The sequence below is a fragment of the Gorilla gorilla genome, chromosome 9 (genome assembly GCF_029281585.2).
Source record: "Gorilla gorilla gorilla isolate KB3781 chromosome 9, NHGRI_mGorGor1-v2.1_pri, whole genome shotgun sequence".
Lineage (NCBI taxonomy): Eukaryota > Metazoa > Chordata > Mammalia > Primates > Hominidae > Gorilla > Gorilla gorilla.
In genome coordinates this window covers 13895879-13913709 of record NC_073233.2, presented here as the reverse complement: position 1 = coordinate 13913709, position 17831 = coordinate 13895879, and the positions used below count along the sequence as shown (strand labels likewise).

The 17831-nt window shown below is 41.8% G+C and overlaps 1 protein-coding gene across 8 annotated transcripts in view; it reads right to left on the bottom strand.

Moving 5' to 3' along the window:
• PPFIBP2 (PPFIA binding protein 2) overlaps window positions 1–17831 on the bottom strand; it is a 145011-nt gene that overhangs the window by 85593 nt on the left and 41587 nt on the right. For all 8 annotated transcript variants that reach the window (XM_055355327.2, XM_055355323.2, XM_055355324.2 and 5 more), the window contains exon 3: window positions 4878–5092. In XM_055355327.2, coding sequence (XP_055211302.1) covers window positions 4878–5092 — 215 coding nt within the window. The remainder of the gene's footprint in view (window positions 1–4877; window positions 5093–17831) is intronic.

The window sequence follows — 17831 nt, the reverse complement described above, 5'->3', positions numbered from 1 at the left end:
CTACTCCATGTACCCCAGTTCCAAACAGGGCCTAGAGTACAGCCCTTTTATGGGTTCTCTGCCAAGCACCACCCCTCACCCTGGAGCCTGAGCTCTTCCTTGACTTGCCTTCACTTTGCTGCTGGGTTTGCCTGCCCTTTCTCTGGCTTCATCTTGAAACTTCACTGAGAATCTCCTTGGCCCATACCCAATGTGTTAAACAGCAGAACAGACTGGCTGGCTGGTAGGAGATGAAGGGTGTACACAACATACTGTTAGAGAAGCACCCATGGCTACTTCATATGGAGACTCTGCTGGCTCTGGTATCTTCTGGGCATCACCCAAAGACCTGGGACACAAATCAACACTGTGTATCAGCCTAGGTCTACTCCTCCCAGCTAACTGGCTATCCCCAGCCCTGTAGAGCCCATCTGAATCTGACTGGCTATCCTGTCTAAGGTTTCCACCACCCAACCTAGCCAAAGATCTATGCCACCAACCACCCAGCCAAGCCAAGCAGGTGTGGAGGGGTAGAGACACCCCTTTCAGACCATGGGAAAGCCCCACTCAAGGCACAGCCAAAATCCTGGAAGTGGTCACAGTTGTACCGGGTCCTTCTTGCCTGGGCCAGGTACCACATGCCAGGGCCACTGATGATTACATGCCAGCATATGCCAGGGCCACTGATGAGCACTGCTTCCCTTTCTGGGCTTCAGGACCACCTGTGGGGTTCTGGGGCTCCTGAACTGAAATAACCACACCCTCCTGAGGGCATCATCCTACATTTCACCATAGTAAACAGAGAAGGAGGAGGCTGCCCCTTTCTAGAACTCAGCTCTGTTCCCATCACAAAAGAGCTGCCTCAGCCTTCCAGCCAGGGCCTCAGCTTCATCCTCCATGAGCACTGACCCTGAGCTTGGCTGTGTCTTCCAGTTGTAAAGGACCACCTTCCCATCTCCTGAGGGTAACACTGCTCTGCTGCACCACAGGCAGGACAGCCTCCCTGATGCTTCCTCTGCAGGCCAGATCCCAGCCCAAATTAGACCCCAAGACACCCTCTATACAAGGTCCTCATTCACCAACTTTCCAGAGGAAATACTGCTCCTAGACCAAGGGAATCCAGGCCCTTTGTTCCTTGCCCCACTGAGGCCCCAGAGGGTATCCCCACTAAGAAAGCCTTGCACATGCCCTTCTAGGCCCAGAGCCCACTTCTCCTCATTATACTTACCAAGGAGCAGGATGCTAGTTTAGACCCCAGAGCATGGGAAACTCACTTAACCCAGTGCCACTGACTCCTGGGCAGGTCTGCTCCACTTGGGCTTTAGAACTAGTCTGCTCTGTTTTATACCCATCTCCAGGCAAAGTCCTGGCCAACAGCACTCCTACTGCTGCCAACTGTGCTGGCCCAGCTGTGCTTTAGCTCTGCCAGGACCCAGAAGAAGAGGAACCAGCCCTACCACAAAGAAACAGCTACCCAATAGGAGGCACTAGGACTAGGAGTGCCCTTTTCATGTAAGACATAGAGAGCCCAGGACTAGTCTGCTATTTGTCCTATTCGAACTATGGACCACTCCTCCACATCTACCCCTGCTTCTCAGCAGCCCATTCTTCTGGTGGACCACAGGTGCTCCAGTGCCAGAAGATCTGCAGTCCCAGATGAGCAGCAGCAGTACAAGATACATTTCCCACTATGTAATCCCTCCCCTCTGCTAACAGTTGATTCACTCTGGGGTAGACACTGGACCTAAGGTGTGCATCCATAGCTTGTGAATAAATTAAAAGTCTTTAATGCCTATTTCTTTTACACTTAACGCTTCTTCACTGATCTGGAGGACTTCACTCAAAAATAATTAACTGGGTCAATAAGATCCTTTTCCTTAGAAACTTGAGTTTAAAAAGAAAACATATTGAGAAAACACGGAAAGAATTTGTCAGCCAACAAGAGTAAACTCAAACCTAACAGAAGTTTGCGGCAGTCACTCTGAGCTGTCTTCCTGAGGGCCACTCACTTTCCCCCACTCTATCATCATTCTTTTCTGACAGAGGCCACCTCCCTCTATGGCAGGTGGAAGTGCCAATACTTGCTTTCCCAGACTCCCTTGCAGCTAGGGTATGCACAGGTGAACAAATTCTGGCCACTGCAGCTAAATGGGAAGTCTGCTAGGGGGTTGCAGAGAGTTTCCCTCCTGATTAAAAACAACAAAAACATACTAAAGAAATGATTCTCTACCTCTGCACACAGTTTTATGTTGTGTCTTGTAAGGACATGTTGCCTGCAGTTCTAGTGGCCATCTTGTGACTGTTATGGGATGTGCCTGAGCAAAAACCACCCCTTGAGGACGGCAAAGCAAAAAGATGGGAAGAACCAGTACCCATGAGGTCACTCAGAGCCACTTATTTAACCCTGGGACTGTCTGTCTTCTGGACATCTTGTTAGTGGTCTATCTCGTTATTGTTTACATCATTTTACTGGAAAAAGTATCCCAACTGATATAGATGTCACGAGGCAGAGTTGGACCATGTCAGGCCAGTGTCATGGCCAAGCAGGAACTCTAGATGTGAACAATGCCAATGTGTCTACAGAGGAGAAGGGAGCAAATATGCAAGGGATGCACAGACATCATGCATGAGAAGGCGCTGGGCAGTGCTGCCTAATCCTTCAAACCATCTTACTAGTTCCAATTCCAATCCTAACCCACATGGGACTTTAAAAAAATAATTCAACTGAGTCTCCAGGGTTGAACGCAGTGCTTCTTAAACTTTAATGTGCTTACGAGTCACCTGGAGATGGTTCAGCAAGTATGAGATGGGGGCCCATAGTCTGCATTTTTCACAAGCTACTAGGGGATGAGAAAGCTGCTGAGCCACAGACCAAAATTTGAGCAGCAACAACTTCTAACTAGAAGTGTCAATCTAAAGCACTTGATGAGTTTGCTCACCAGTCTGAATTCTATTTCCATACAGACTAAGACCTTGTGTGGAATGTGGACGTGCTGATCATAAAATGACTTTAGGTCTGCAAGATCTAAAATACACACAGGCTATCTCTGTCCAGAATAAAAACCTTAACATACAGCCCTTACATCTTGGAATGTTTATACGAACTTCTGACCCCCTAAAAGTACTTGCTTCGCCATTCATAGGTTAGTGATGGCCATAATTACTCTAGAAGATTTATGAATGCAATCACTTTTAGGGAAATCTCTTCAAAGGAAGGCATTCCCTAAACCATTGTAAATAACCCCAAGACAAAACTGCAAATCTGAATGCAAGCTGTTTTCTACCAATGCATCTTGAAAAAACCAACAACAATGTCAACTGCCTTTGGATCAAAAATATTTTGAATAAGTTTCCAAAAACTGTTTTAAAAGTTAGATTCATTGTTTATACCAAATGCTAAAAAATATTGTTGATGGATTGGAGTTAACCATAAAATAAAAATCAAACCATAAACTTACTAGAGGAAGATACAGGTGAACAGTTATCTGTTCTGAGGTTGGGAAAGGCGTTGCTAGGGCCAAAAGGAAAACAAGAAACCAAAATAGGAAAGACTGATAGAGTGAAGTACAGTTGTTTAAAATTCTGTGTCTCAAAAAGCACCTAAACGTTATTTAAAAACAGAGTGAGGAAAATATATGCTACAAATAAAGCAAATGGCTAATAAAAGGTCATTCAAATAGATAAGAAAAACACCAAAATCCTAACAGAAAACAACGGCATAGACTACAAATAGACTAGAGTGGGAGAGGTGCACCCAAGAGGCTCAAGGTGATTTCTGGGTGTATAGGGAAAAATATTGGAACTATTTTTTAACCTATCCTTTAAAACTCTATTTTGGTGAGCAGTGGATACCCTAAATACCCTGACTGACTTGATCACTATGTGTTATATACATGTAACGAAATTTCACATGTACCCCACAAATTTGTACAAATAAAAAACTTTAAAATTCTGTTTTGTGGTATTTTTATAATTTAGGTTTATTAGTGAAATACTGGCCAGGTGCAGTGGCTCACGCTTACAATCCTAGCACTTTTGGGAGGCCGAGGTGGGTGGATTGTTTGAGCCAAGATTTCAAGACCAACCTGGACAACATAGGGAAACCCCATCTCCACACACACAAAATTTTTTTTTAATTAGCCAGGTGTGGCTTGCACTTCTGCAGAGGTGGTACACTTCTGGGAGCAAGAGTTGGGAGAATTCCCTTGAGCCTGGGAGGTCGAGGCTGCAGTGAGCCATGATCAAGCCACACTGCACTCCAGCCTGGGTGACAGAGCAAGACCCTGTCTCAAAAATAAAATGCTGCATGTGAATATGTATATGGGAAATGCATTCTTTTTCCAGATACAGAATATAGAATCAAAAGTTAAGAGACCATACAGAGGAATACGAACAAACAAATTTTCAAAAGTTTAGCCTTTTTACCAAAGAAATGCAAAAATAAGAAAATATTTCCTCCTAAGAAATTTGTCAAGCTTTTTTTTAAAATCAATGAGGTAACCAGTCTTTTGTTTGTGGTAAGAAACAAGGGGTAGTGGGATCTAGCCGAGGGGAGAGACACCAGCCAGGGATTAGAACTCAATAAGCAGTACATGTAATTCGAGGGTGTGTGTGTGTGTGTGTGTGAAATCTTAAATGTTTGCCCTTCTCTGGCCCTGGATTTCCTCAGGAGAGGCCAACTGTGGACCATGGAAGGGCAGAGGGCATAGCTTAAGTCGCCTGACTGGGCTCTATACTCCTTGATAAGAAGGGCCACCCTGCAGCGTTGGCCAAAGTGGGATGGAAGAAAAGGCTGTAAGGTATACAGATGAGTCAACAGCCCCAGTCAGCAGTGGCACTCCATGGGCTGCACCATTACATTCCCCAGTGGTTCCCAATCAGGCCACGGGACTACTTACCAAGCTCTCTTCAAACCATTCCTTTATGTAGGCAGCTGTTGGGCCAGGGATCTGGCTCAGGAGGGCTGCTCTCTCCTGAGGAAGCTCCAGCATCTCCAAGGCCAGCCTCAAGTCCTCGATGAGATGGAGCACCGGGAAGGGGTTCATGTAGGAGGCCGGGGAAGCCAGTCCAGGCTCACAAGTACCATCACTAAGATCTGCACCTGTTTTAGTGCCTGCAATGAGAGAGAGGTGGAAACTCAGTAAGAAGGGTGGACACCATGGGCAAGGTACTAGTAAAGAGCAAAGGTGGTGAAAAAAAGGTGAAAGGGACAGATAAGAAGCTGGGAGTGAGCTGGGCATGGTGGTGCATGCCTGTAGTCTCAGCTACTTGGGAGGCTGAAGCAGGAGGATCACTTGAGTCTAGGAGTTCCAGGCTGTAGTGCACAATATCTGGCTTGAGAATAGTCACTACTCTCCAGCCTGGGCAACAGAGTGAGACCCCATCTTTAAATAAAGAAACCTGGAAGGCCACCTGGACCCCAGCTGAATCACTCACAATGTAAACTTTCCAGAAATCATCTTTATCTAATCTCGGGCTGGACAGTGTAAAAATAGGCATACAGAGGTGGATGACTGTACCCTTTGGGACTGATGTATGAAGCTCACACACTTAGACAACTGGGAAAGCACAGCCAGTCCTCACTAGGGACCATAAACTACAGTTTAGACAGTAAGATCTCATTCTTCAGCTTTTAGAATTTTTTTCTTTATATTAAAGTCATAGATTACACAGTTGGCCACCAGAGATTCTTCCATTCCTGTGTGTGCATTCCACTCCTCTGATAAAGGGATGGATCTTGACTCTGGGCTGGCCTGGTGACTTTCTCTGATCAACAGAAAGCAGTGGAAGTGACTCTGTACCAGCTCTGGGCCTGGGCCTTAAGAGGTCTAACAGGTTCCACTCCTTCTCTCTTTGACCCTAAACTGCCATGTAACAAAGCCCAGTTACCTGGCTAGAAAGACAGCCCCACCTTTCTTGGCCCTCCCAGCTGTGGTAGCAGACATGTGAATGAAGCCATCTGGGATCTTCCAAGCCCCCATGAGCCACCCCAACTGACACCAAGTGGAACAGGGAGGAGACACACCTGCAGAGTGCTACTCAAATCATGAAATTACAAAGAAACGATGGTAGTTTTAAGCCACTATGTTTGGGTTGGCTTATCCCACAGCAATAGATGACAATTACTGTATTCATTTTGGTGAGGGTTTAGTGAACTGGAATCTTTCTGGATCTTCCCAGTTGGGAGATCTTTATATCCCCTATATATCTCTATATGCTCTTAAATTTGTATTATTATTATATATATCCATACCTCATCTCCTTATTGTGGGCTGTGGAGTCTGAGAGAGAGTCCATGTTACATTTAACTGAGTTCCCAGCATCATGCACTCTACCCAGTACACACTGAAAAGGAATCTGACGAAATGCCTGCACATATACCTGAATGAGTATCTAGAGAGAGAGTGCTTCAATGTCCTCAGAGATCTGGTATATTGGGTCAGCTCTTTCTAATTTGATATGCCCCAAATTCAACTGTTCCACCATTCTTTTTTTTTTTTTTTTTTTTTTTTTTTTGAGACGGAGTCTTGCTCTGTCGCCCAGGCTGGAGTGCAGTGGTGCAATCTTGGCTCACTGCAAGCTCTGCCTCCCAGGTTCATGCCATTCTCCTGCCTCAGCCTCCCGAGTAGCTGGGACTACAGGTGCCCGCCACCACGCCTGGCTAATTTTTTGTATTTTTTAGTAGAGATGGGGTTTCACTGTGTTAGCCAGGATGGTCTCAATCTCCTGACCTCATGATCCACCCAAATTGGCCTACCCAAGTGCTGGGATTACAGGCGTGAGCCACTGCGCCTGGCCTGTTCCACCATTCTTACACCTATTTAACAACAGCAGCAGCAGCAAAAGTCTCCTTTCCGTAAGTTCAGTGATACATTTTTCAAATCAAAACTGGGGCAACAGTCTAACAAAGGAAGTCTGTGCTCCTTTCAGCAGTAAGAAACACTTTAGAAAATATGGTTTAGGTGGTGGAATTTCTAGGGCATTTGGATTATTTATAAGGCCAACCAGATGAAAGATCTGAAATTAGGACTCTACTGGAAAATGTGAGCTTGGGGCCACCGCATCCATGGTATGCTGCAGGCCTGACATCCAATTCCAGGTCCCTTTACTCTTCTCAGAGCCAACCTCCTCCTTGCCAGGCAGAAATCCACACAGATGGAAACAATTACCATTTGATTGCCAGTTTGCTTTCTGAAAATGCATGATACAGGGAATCATGGATCACAATCCACAAACAAGTCAGAGGCTCTGGGGAGCCAGGAAACTGCCCAATTACCCACCACTGTGATGTGTGCTCAGCACTTTCTGGCTCCTACAAATCCAATTAAGAGTGGACTTGGAACAGCCACAGCCAAACTTCAGGGAAGAAAATGGACAGAAGCAGAGCAAGACCTCCAGTCTCCAAACCATTGCTGAGTAATCCCTCTCCATTCTGTACACATGAATTTTAAACACGTAGCCATCCAGTTTCATTTTAAGTATTTCATAAATGTGGGAAGAGTGAGCCAGGCTAAAAGGTGGATGGAAGATCTGGGTTTTCATTAACTTTATATCACTGTGTGGCCTTGGAAAAGTCTCTTCCTTTCTCTGTGACCCTCTCTGCCCTAAAGCTTTGGGATTTTTTCCCACTATTCAGAGTATGCGTGTGTACATGTATGTGAGTACATGTATATCTGTGCCAAGTTTTATAGGCATATGTGTATGTATATATATATATATATATATATATATATATATATAAAACTGTAATTTCTATTTCTTTGAAACTTATATTTCTTTTATTACTTTATCAAAACCAATAGTCAATAAATACTAGATGAGGGAAGTGAAAAGATAAATATTTTGTCCCTGAGCTAGTTGTAATGACAGTGACAGAAAAGCCTCAGATGACAAACGCCACTTGACTTTAAATTTAAGAATCAGATAAGGTTACAGGGCAGAAAACTAAGGGAAGAAGAAACTTCCAGATGCCACCATGGGGCTTTGGGATGTAAATGACAAAATGATATTGAATAAACATCTATACAAAGGGAGATACAATTCTAAATTTCCTCTCAGAGGAAGAGTTTGATAACCAGCCTCCAAGAAGCCGTCAGTGACCCATTCCTCTTAATATTTGTAATTTGTGGATATTATATCACGGTTGCTCTGTGTCACCAGTAGAATATGACAGAAATGATAGGATATGACAGGAATGTCACTTCCAAGGCTAGGTTATAAAGAGCACTGTGACTCCTTCTGCTTTATTGTATCAGGCCACTCACTCTGGGGGAAGGCTGCTGCCATGTTATAAGGACACTCAATCATCCCTATGGAAAAGTCCATATAGTGAGGAAATATGGCTACCTGTCAGCAGACATCAAGGAACTAAGCCCTTCTACCAATGGCCATATGAGTGAGCCACTGTGGAAGGGATCCTCCAGCCCAGGTGTTCCCAACCCTAGCCACAGACTGGTACCAGTCCATGGCCCGTTAGGAACTGGGCTGCACAGCAGGAGGTGAGCAGTGGGCCAATGAGCATTACGCCTGAGCTCCGCCTCCTGTCAGATCACTGGTGGCGTCAGATTCTCATAGGTGTGTGAACCCTATTGTGAACTGTGCATGCGAGGGATCTAGGTTGCTCACTCCTTATGAGAATCTAACAAATGCCTGGTGATCTGAGGTAGAACAGTTTCATCCTGAAACTTTCCCCCGACTCCCCAGGTCCATGGAAAAACTGTCTTCGACAAAACTGTTCCCTGGTGCAGCCTGGACTGCTGCTCCAGCCCCAGAAAAGCCTTCAGATGACTGTAGCCCCAGCTAATATCTTAACTATAACTCTTTAAAAGACCTAAGCCAGAACCACCCAACTAAACCACTCCTGAATTCCTGGCAGATAAAAACAGATGATAAATGTTTATTATTGTATGATGTTATGTTTGGGGTAATTTATGTTACACAGTAAAATAACTAACCAATAAAAATAGCTGAGAATATTCTGAGAAGTACAATCAAGAGGCACTTGCCATACACTGCTAAAATATGTGGCTAGAATTACCCTCACAGAAAAAAATAAGATCTTTATTATACACCATACACAAAAATAAAATTTAGACAGACGAAGATTATACACTTAAAAAACTGAACTAGAAATACAAAGAGAAGATAGGTCAAAACTGAGTGAGAGGAAGATTTTATAGGCACAAGAGCAATTGAGCAAGACATAAAAGAACAATAAACCTGACTACATAAAATTAACTTCTGGAATATTAAAAACAAAATTAAAAGACAAATTATAGCCTGAAAAACCTACTTGTAGGCCAGGCATGGTGGCTCACGCCTGTAATCCTAGTACTTTGGGAGGCCGAGGCAGGCAGATCACCTGAGGTCAGGAGTTCGAGACCGGCCTGGCCAACATGGCGAAACCCCTTCTCTACTAAAAATACAAAAATTAGCCAAGCATGGTGGCAGGCCCCTGTAATCCCAGCTACTTAAGGCTGAGGCAGGAAAATCACTTGAACCTGGGAGGCAGAGGTTGCAGTGAGCTGAGATTGTGCCATTGCACTCCAGCCTGGGCAACAAGAACAAAACTCTGTCTCAAAACAAACAAACAAACCTACTCGTATCAATTACAACAAAAGCTCAGTATAGCCTTCATACAAAAAGAGACCTTATCTATCAATAAGAAAAAGTCCCCAATCCACTTCTCACACACAAAATAGGCACAAGGTTCTTATATGGGCAATTCTGGAATTAAAAAACAGAAGTAAAATTTAAAAATATGGAAAGAAAATGTTTTTGCATTGGTAAATAGAACATTTAAAAATGATATTCAATTTTCACCTACGTAAATTGTTGAAAATGCAAATGCAATGATAATTAATGTTGGCAAGCTCATATGCTGTTCATAAGGGTACCCTCACACACTGTTAATAGACACAAAGACTGGCCTAATCTTTCTGAAAAGCAATTTGGCAAGATACAGGAAAAATATCCATGCCTTTTGACCTAGCAAATCCAATTCTAGAAAGTTAAGCTAAGGAAATATAACCAGACACGTAGTCAAAGATTAATATATAAGAATAATCTCAGCAGCATCTTAATTATCAAAAAGTAGGGGAAAAATCCCCCCAAATTGGTGAATGTTTAAATAACTTCTGAAAGAAAGAATATGATTCATATAGCTATATAAAAAACAATTATCTAAAGACTCAATAACATGGGGAAATACTTGCCTTATTCAGTAAAACAATTATAAATATATGTATATGGTATATATATATAGAGAGAGAGAAATACCCAAATGTTGACAATATTAATTTTCATTACTTTTATAACAATTTGTTTTAAACTTTAAATTTGTTGAATATAAGTGAGAGATCCAAGTATGACATTTAGTTTGCACAGGGACTCTAGGTTCTCTTGTTCTTTGAAAGTCCCCACAGGATGCTAGACAATATGGAAGAATTCAGGCCTTTATTTGGGCAGGAAATTAGGTGAGTAAACCCAGACAGGTTTCTTCCTTGTGCTGTTGATTAGCTTTCCCTCGCTCTATAACTGCATTAGTGAAAGGGGGAAAAACCTGGTAGTATTTTCACAGAACAATCATTTCAGAAAATCTCAGAGCAGGCCTCTTGGTAAGCTAGCCATGTGCTGCTTAAGGGGGAACCTTCTGGAAACAGGACGTACTCAACTGCCAGGAGTCCCCCTTACCCACAATGAACAAACAGAAAAGCTGAAAAAGATAACACTCTTATTTTATTATTTTTTTTAACATGGAGCCAAGCTTGAAAGACAGTAAAAACCTTGGGTACCAGAAACAAAGAGTGAACTCAACAGTGAAATTAATTCAAGCTGACTCTAGAGTAGCCCAGGGGCAAAATACCCAGATATAGGGAGGAACTGAGATTGGGGCTTGAGGTTTTAACGCCTCCAGTGAAAGCAGTAAGTTGAAAGTGAGACCCCTATAGAAAGAAAGTACCCCAAAGTATTGCCTATTTCATAAATGGATCTGAGAAAATTCACCCAACGGCAGGGAAGCTTGCAGTATGCTAAGGAACCCCCTATGTGTTTATAATACCACACATATACACCCTCCCTCACCCTCAGTGAGACATCAAACCTACAGGCCTCTGCATACCACTGGTATAGTGCCAAATTTCTACTATGCACTGACTACCAAAATCCCAAACCAGAAATCAACACACATGCACACAAAATGGTCCAGAATAGTGCAACACCTAAAGCCCAGCATTAGCAATTGCAAAATCTCCCAGGAGGCTCATTTCCACACTCCACACACATTTCCCGCAATTACCTCCTGTAAAAAAATTACAACCACAGTGGGAAACAAATCAAAATAGAAAACAAATAAAAAAATGTGTGCCCTAAAACCTGGGATTAACAGGAAAATTTAGAAGACACCACAAACTACTAATGCTGGATATGCCTAAATATAAGGCAAGATTTGCCCCTCAGATTTCTCAGAAAAGGGTAATTCAACTTACAGTCAAGCCTTAAGTTTCTCTTTGGGGCATTCTATTGATTTCATTTTGAGCAACAAAGCAGTATTTAGAGTAGCACAAATATTTTCAACTTTCAATGCACATTGAAGTCACCTGAGCGGTTTTACAAACTCCAGATGCCTGGGCCCTCCTCCAGGGATTCTAATTTAATTGGTCTGAGGTGTGACCTGGGGTAATAAAAAGTTTCCCAGGTGATACTAAAATGATGCTTAAGCTGAAACCATGGCACTAGCAGATCACCTCAATGAAGTCTAGCTTTGATGGTTATAGAGGTCACCTGAGAATTTTTATTTTAAGGAGCAAAACCAAAATTTAATGAAGATTTAATAATTATTTTTGAGGATAAGACCACATACAATGCAAGTGTTATACGATTTCACTGAAAGCCTTTCTTTCTTTCTTTCTTTTTTTTTTTTTTTTTTTTTGAGACAGAGTTGCTCTGTTACCCAGGCTGGAGTGCAGTGGCGTGATCTCAGCTCACTGCAACCTCCGCCTCCCAGGTTCCAGCAATTCTCCTGCCTCAGCCTCCCGAGTAGGTGGGAGTACAGGCACGCACCACCACGCCTGGCTAATTTTTGTATTTTTTAGTAGAGACGGGGTTTTGCCATACTGCCCAGGCTGGTCTCAAACTCCTGACCTCGTGATCTGCCTGCCTCAGCCTCCCAAAGTGCTGGGATATCGGCGTGAGCCACCGCAGCCGGCTGAAAGCCTTTTAATGATCGCTTTCGAAAGCACATAGGGATGTATGTGGTAGTGACTGGGGTTGTTCAGATATTTTGTTCTCCTCTACTTGCATTCATAGTAGGCTTACAGTTCTGTCCCTTGAAGTCACTCATGGTCACATAACTTCCTTTGGCCAACAAACAGAAACTATGTGTATCACTGTGGGAGAAAGTCTAAGAGCCAGTACACAGTTCCTCATATCTCTTCCACCTGCCCTGACTTCTGGCAATAGTGGAGACTCAATCAGTCTGTGTTCAAGTGAAGATGATAAGGACCAGAGCTCTTGGCAGATCTCAGAGAACTTGCAATGTGTACAAGAAATAAACCTTTGTGTTTCAAACTACTGACATTTGAGTAGTTTCTCACTGCAGTATAACTTAGCCTATCTTCATTTGTGCAAAATATATATTTTGTACAATTAAGACATATAGACAAGATAAACTTTTAAAGTCTAATCTTTTACCATGTAAATGGAGTTCTTTGGCATGAGATGAAATAGCTGATGACAGCATCATATGTGAATTTTTAAAGTGTTGTATTTAAAACAAATTCCAAGTAAGGATGGTGTGTTCTAAAACCTTGCTACTTAAAAGTGGGGTCCACATGAGTAGCAATAGCAAAACCTGAGAGTTCATTAGAAATACAGTCTCGGATCCCATCCCAGACCTACAAATATGAATCTGCATCCCCAAATGCTCTACAACTGCTCTAGAATGCTAGGATTATTCAAAAAGAGCGCTCAAAATGATAGAAACAAAGATAAATATAAAAAGCTTGAATAAAATTATTTCATCAGATGTGCCAGTGATGGGAATGGTGGTGGGCACCTGTAATTCCAATTACTCAGGAGGCTGAGAATTGCTTGAACCCAGGAAATGGAGGTTTCAGTGAGCCAAGATTATGCCACTGTACTCCAACCTGGGCAACAGAGCAAGACTCTATCTCAAAAAAAAAAAAAAAAAAGTGCTAATGAGACAAGAAGTTCATCAATTAACATATTATTTTGAATTACTGAAAGCCTTTTAATTAGTGCTTAAACATGTAACTAAATCAATACACTAATACGAGTAAATATTTTGTCTATTTGGGAATATTTGGGCATATGTCATGTTTTACATAATTAAAGGAGAAAAGGAAGAAATAAAAACCTTAAAGAAAAGGAAAGCATGATTTTAAAAAATAGGAAAATCTGAAAAAAAAATACAAACCAAAATAAAGAATGCAGCCAAGCAAATTAAAAATTAAGTGAACAGGTTAAATAGCAGACGAGAGAATTATTGGAGAGGAAGATAGATTTGAAGAATGCTGCAAACAGAAGTGAAAAATATAAAAGAGGAGTTAGGAAGCATGGAATTAAAAAAGGATGACAAGGTCCAACACAATTCTTCAGGAATTCCTGAAGAATACAGAGGATGAAGCAGAGACAACAAAGAAAATGGCTATGAATTTTTCAGAATGGAAAACTTGAGTCCTCTCAGCTTAAAGACACTCACTGAGTCCCAAGAACGATACATCAAAACAAATCCACCCAAGAAACAACACAGTGAAACTGAAGAACACCAAAGATAAATAAGTTTAAAAACAACCAGAGACAGAAGACAGATACAGATTGCCAGACTTCTCATTAGCAATAAATCCCTGTGACCACAAAATAATACCTATGGATAGTGACCAACCTACAAGCCTGTACAAGATAAACTATCATTCAAGATTATGAACATTTAAGGACATTTTTCAAATGACGACTAATACAATCTATTACTGACAGACTATCAAATTTTAAGGAAGAAAACTCTATCATGCAAAAAAAGAAGCAGGATGAAAGAATCAACTATGACTGGAGAGGTTGTTAAAATTGTTAAACAAAATGCTGTCAACTAAAAAAACAATAATTTGGAGAATATAAAGATACTAGAATACTGAACGAAAATAATGTGGAAGATGGGGCAGTGATGAGAATTAAAGCATTCTAATAGTCAAGTATTATTTATTTTATTTTTTGAGACAGAGTCTGGCTCTGTCACCCAGGCTGGAGTGCAGTGGCGCGATCTCGGCTCACTGCAAGCTCCACCTCCTGGGTTCATGCCATTCTCCTGCCTCAGCCTCCCGAGTAGCTGGGACTACAGGTGCCCACCACCACACCCGGCTAACTTTTTGTATTTTTAGTAGAGACGGGGTTTCACTGTGTTAGCCAGGATGGTCTCGATCTCCTGACCTCGTGATCCACCCGCCTCGGCCTCCCAGAGTGCTGGGATTACAGGCGTGAGCCAGCGCACCCGGCCGTCTTATAAAGAAATTTAATCGTAGTTTAAATTTTTTTCCACACAGAACACACCAGGCCAAATGCTTTTATATGTTAATTCTATCAAACATTAAAGAATAATTCTAATCTAACAAAGTATTTTAGATAAAATATAATGGCCAACTTAATAACAAAATGGAAAGCCTCAGTAAAATGGACACATTTCTAGAAAAACTTAACTTGCCAAGACTCAATTAAGAAATTAAAACCTGTCCGCACCATTAAAAGAAAAAAATCTTCAAACAAGAATACATGAGGCCCACACAGTTTTGCAGCTCAGTTCCTATACCTACAACTATAGCAAATATTTAAGGAACACATAGTTCCAGCCTTATCCAAACTCTTTCAGAGAATGGAAAACGAGGCACAGTTCCATAAAGGACTGGGAGATGGGGTCTACCAGTGAGGGAAAAATGGAATGAGGGCTGTCAAACAGTGGGTGCCCCAGTAGCTGTTTTGACCTCTTCATACAAAGGGCAGTCTTTGATAGCTCTGCCCCTTAGACACTCCTAAAACCCCCACGCCAACTCTTCTGAACAAAGTCCTAGCAGGGCTCTCCCAACCTGCAATGAGAAACGGCGAGTCCGATACTGATGACTGCTATATGCTGCTCCACCTCAGAGAAGCCGGGGACAAGATCAGTCAAGGACTGTTCAGAGTATGGACTCAACAGTCCTCAGCACCACAGCTGACTTCATTCACAAGCCAACGTGAAGAATCTCGGTCTTGATCAGAACTTTCTCTGCCCCTGCACGATCTTTTGTTGTTTTTTTTTTACAAACCCAGACGCTAATCAGAGTTGGCAGAAAGGCCCCAGCTGACAGGGCAACTTCTTTAACTGTCATAAAACAGACTCCTCTTAACTATTCCTCCTCAATGAGTACTGCTTGTACATAACTGCATGAGTAACCTCATGCAGAGCCAAGAGGAATAAGTGGCCTTCTGTGTCCTGACCACGTGGCTCTCTGGTCCCCTGCCAGAAGTGGCCTGACAAAGTAGCCACTGAACCTGTCAGTTCACAAATTAAGCTCCATGCAAAATTAGTGTCTGTGGCAGTTGCTCTGGGCCATCCAGAGGGAGGTAATTAAGCAATATATAGTTCAATTTCAATTGTCAACAGTGTAATTCAATTACAGTGTAATTTGCAAGCAGAATCACAGGGACTAATCAGGAGGAAGACTAGATCAAAGGTTAACATCCTACTGGGAAGTATAATAATGGTCTTTCATATTAGAACCAAGTCATTATTGACAAAGATCCTGGAGTCTTTAACAGCCACCCTTTCCCAACTTTCTGATATAAAATACTGAGGTCCTAATCTAGTACAGTCTAGTCTAGTCTAGTCTAGTATAGTCACCTGGAATTCAGCCATTCAGATTTCAAGAATTCAACTTTACAAGGAGTTTCATTTAATAGTCCTGCTTACAAGGCATTTCTTTTTGCATTTACAAGAACCAACTTCTCTCTCTCACACCTCCCAAGCATTGACCACCTGAGATCAAGGCCATCACACCGTGGCTCTGGAGGGGCATATTTACCACTTGTGCACTAGGATGTCCTCTCAGAGTACTCCTGGTCTGATTGTTTACAGGAGTGATAATCATCCCGCACTGTTTGCACTGTTTTAGTTGATGGAGGAGGAGACAGACTTTTTTTTGCACTAAAAGCTTAATTACATAAACATTGATATCCCATGCCCAAAGTGCACTCTTTTTAGAAGGAGTTTTGGAAAGTAAACAGTAACCTAGCCTACTGTAATTAATAAGAGGCAATTCCTTGTTACATAGTATATGATTACTAGTGATCACGGAATACAGTACATCCATTTTAGTAGGAATCTGTGTTGTTTTTGTGTAAGTGGTTACTATTTGGGAGGTCCAGGAAGCCCATAAAGGTTTTTTCCGTTGAAATACGTGGTAACTGTGAGAAAATACATTCTTTGGGTACTTGAGTACTTTGATGGAAAAGCAGTTGTGTTTTGGCAGTGGTGGTGGCACTACTTGACATCATGCAATCTAAAATTAATAAGAGAACATAAATAAAGAGAGGAAGATTTAAATGTTCACGCAAAAATGTCATTTCTGCAAGATCTGTGGTGTGGTGCCACAGTTTTCAAACTTCTTTAGCTGTGCCACCCTTAAGCAAAGGAACCCTTGCTTAGAAGAAATAACGTAAGAGAGACAAGAACAAAACCACTCTGGCTTAGGGATTGTGAGCAAGAGCAGAAAAGTATCCTTCCCTCAGTTAATTCTTTTCTCCTACAGACAGCCCCATGCATCAACATAAAAACCAGCCCAGGAATAAAAGGAGCCTGGAAGAGACTCAGATGGCCCTGGAATCAAATCTCAGCACTATGATCTTGGGGGGTAAAAATAATTTAATACTAATATCAATAAAACAAGTAACTTACACCAATTAAACACTTTCTAGGTGCCTTATCTGCATTAATTCAACCCTCACAATAATATGAGACAGGTACTATTATTACCGCTATTTTATCAATAAGTAAATTGAGGCTCAGAAGAATTAAGCAATTTGTCCAAAGATCCCACAGCCAGCACTAAATGGCTGAGCTGGGATTCAAACCCCTACAGTCCAACTCTGTAGTCCATGTTAATAACCACAAAAATTCTTAACCTCTTTGGCCCAATTTGGTTCAGCCATCTTAATGCCATCATAAAAATGAGGAAAAGTGTCCTCAGCAATCTTGAGAAAAAGTAACCTGAACAAGGCATTCAAAAGAATGATCATTCTTTTTATCAAGAATAGCATAGAAAACATGCCCTCCAGATACTCACTAGTAACCTCAATGTTGAATAATCTGTCAAACAGCTCCTGTCAAATATCTGTGTGAGCGAGTTACTACTTCAGGGATGGTTCACGGGACATACAAACTACTAGTCTTCAAAAAAAATAATAATAATTTGTTATTCCAAAAGAATCAGCGAAACAAGGGTGAAAATAGAGAAAATAAATGAAGTTCAGTATGCAGCCAGATAGAAGATGTATACAGAAACCTATATGTATACCTCCTAACCAATGAAAAGGAGATCCTAGTCACAAAAGCAAATGAAAAAAAACATCTAACATGTATTAAATGCTTATTAACTAAAATGCCTAAAACCACCAATTATGGCACTGGAGATACAGTGGCAGAGCCTCTGTCCTTAAGAAACTTACATGCTGGTGCAGGAGGCAGACAATAAACAAAGAGGCAAATATGAATGTGATAGGTCAGGTGATAAGTGCTATAAAGAAGTATAAACAAGATACAAGAACAGAGTTATGTGGGAATGCATGATAGACACAGTCAGGGAAGGCCT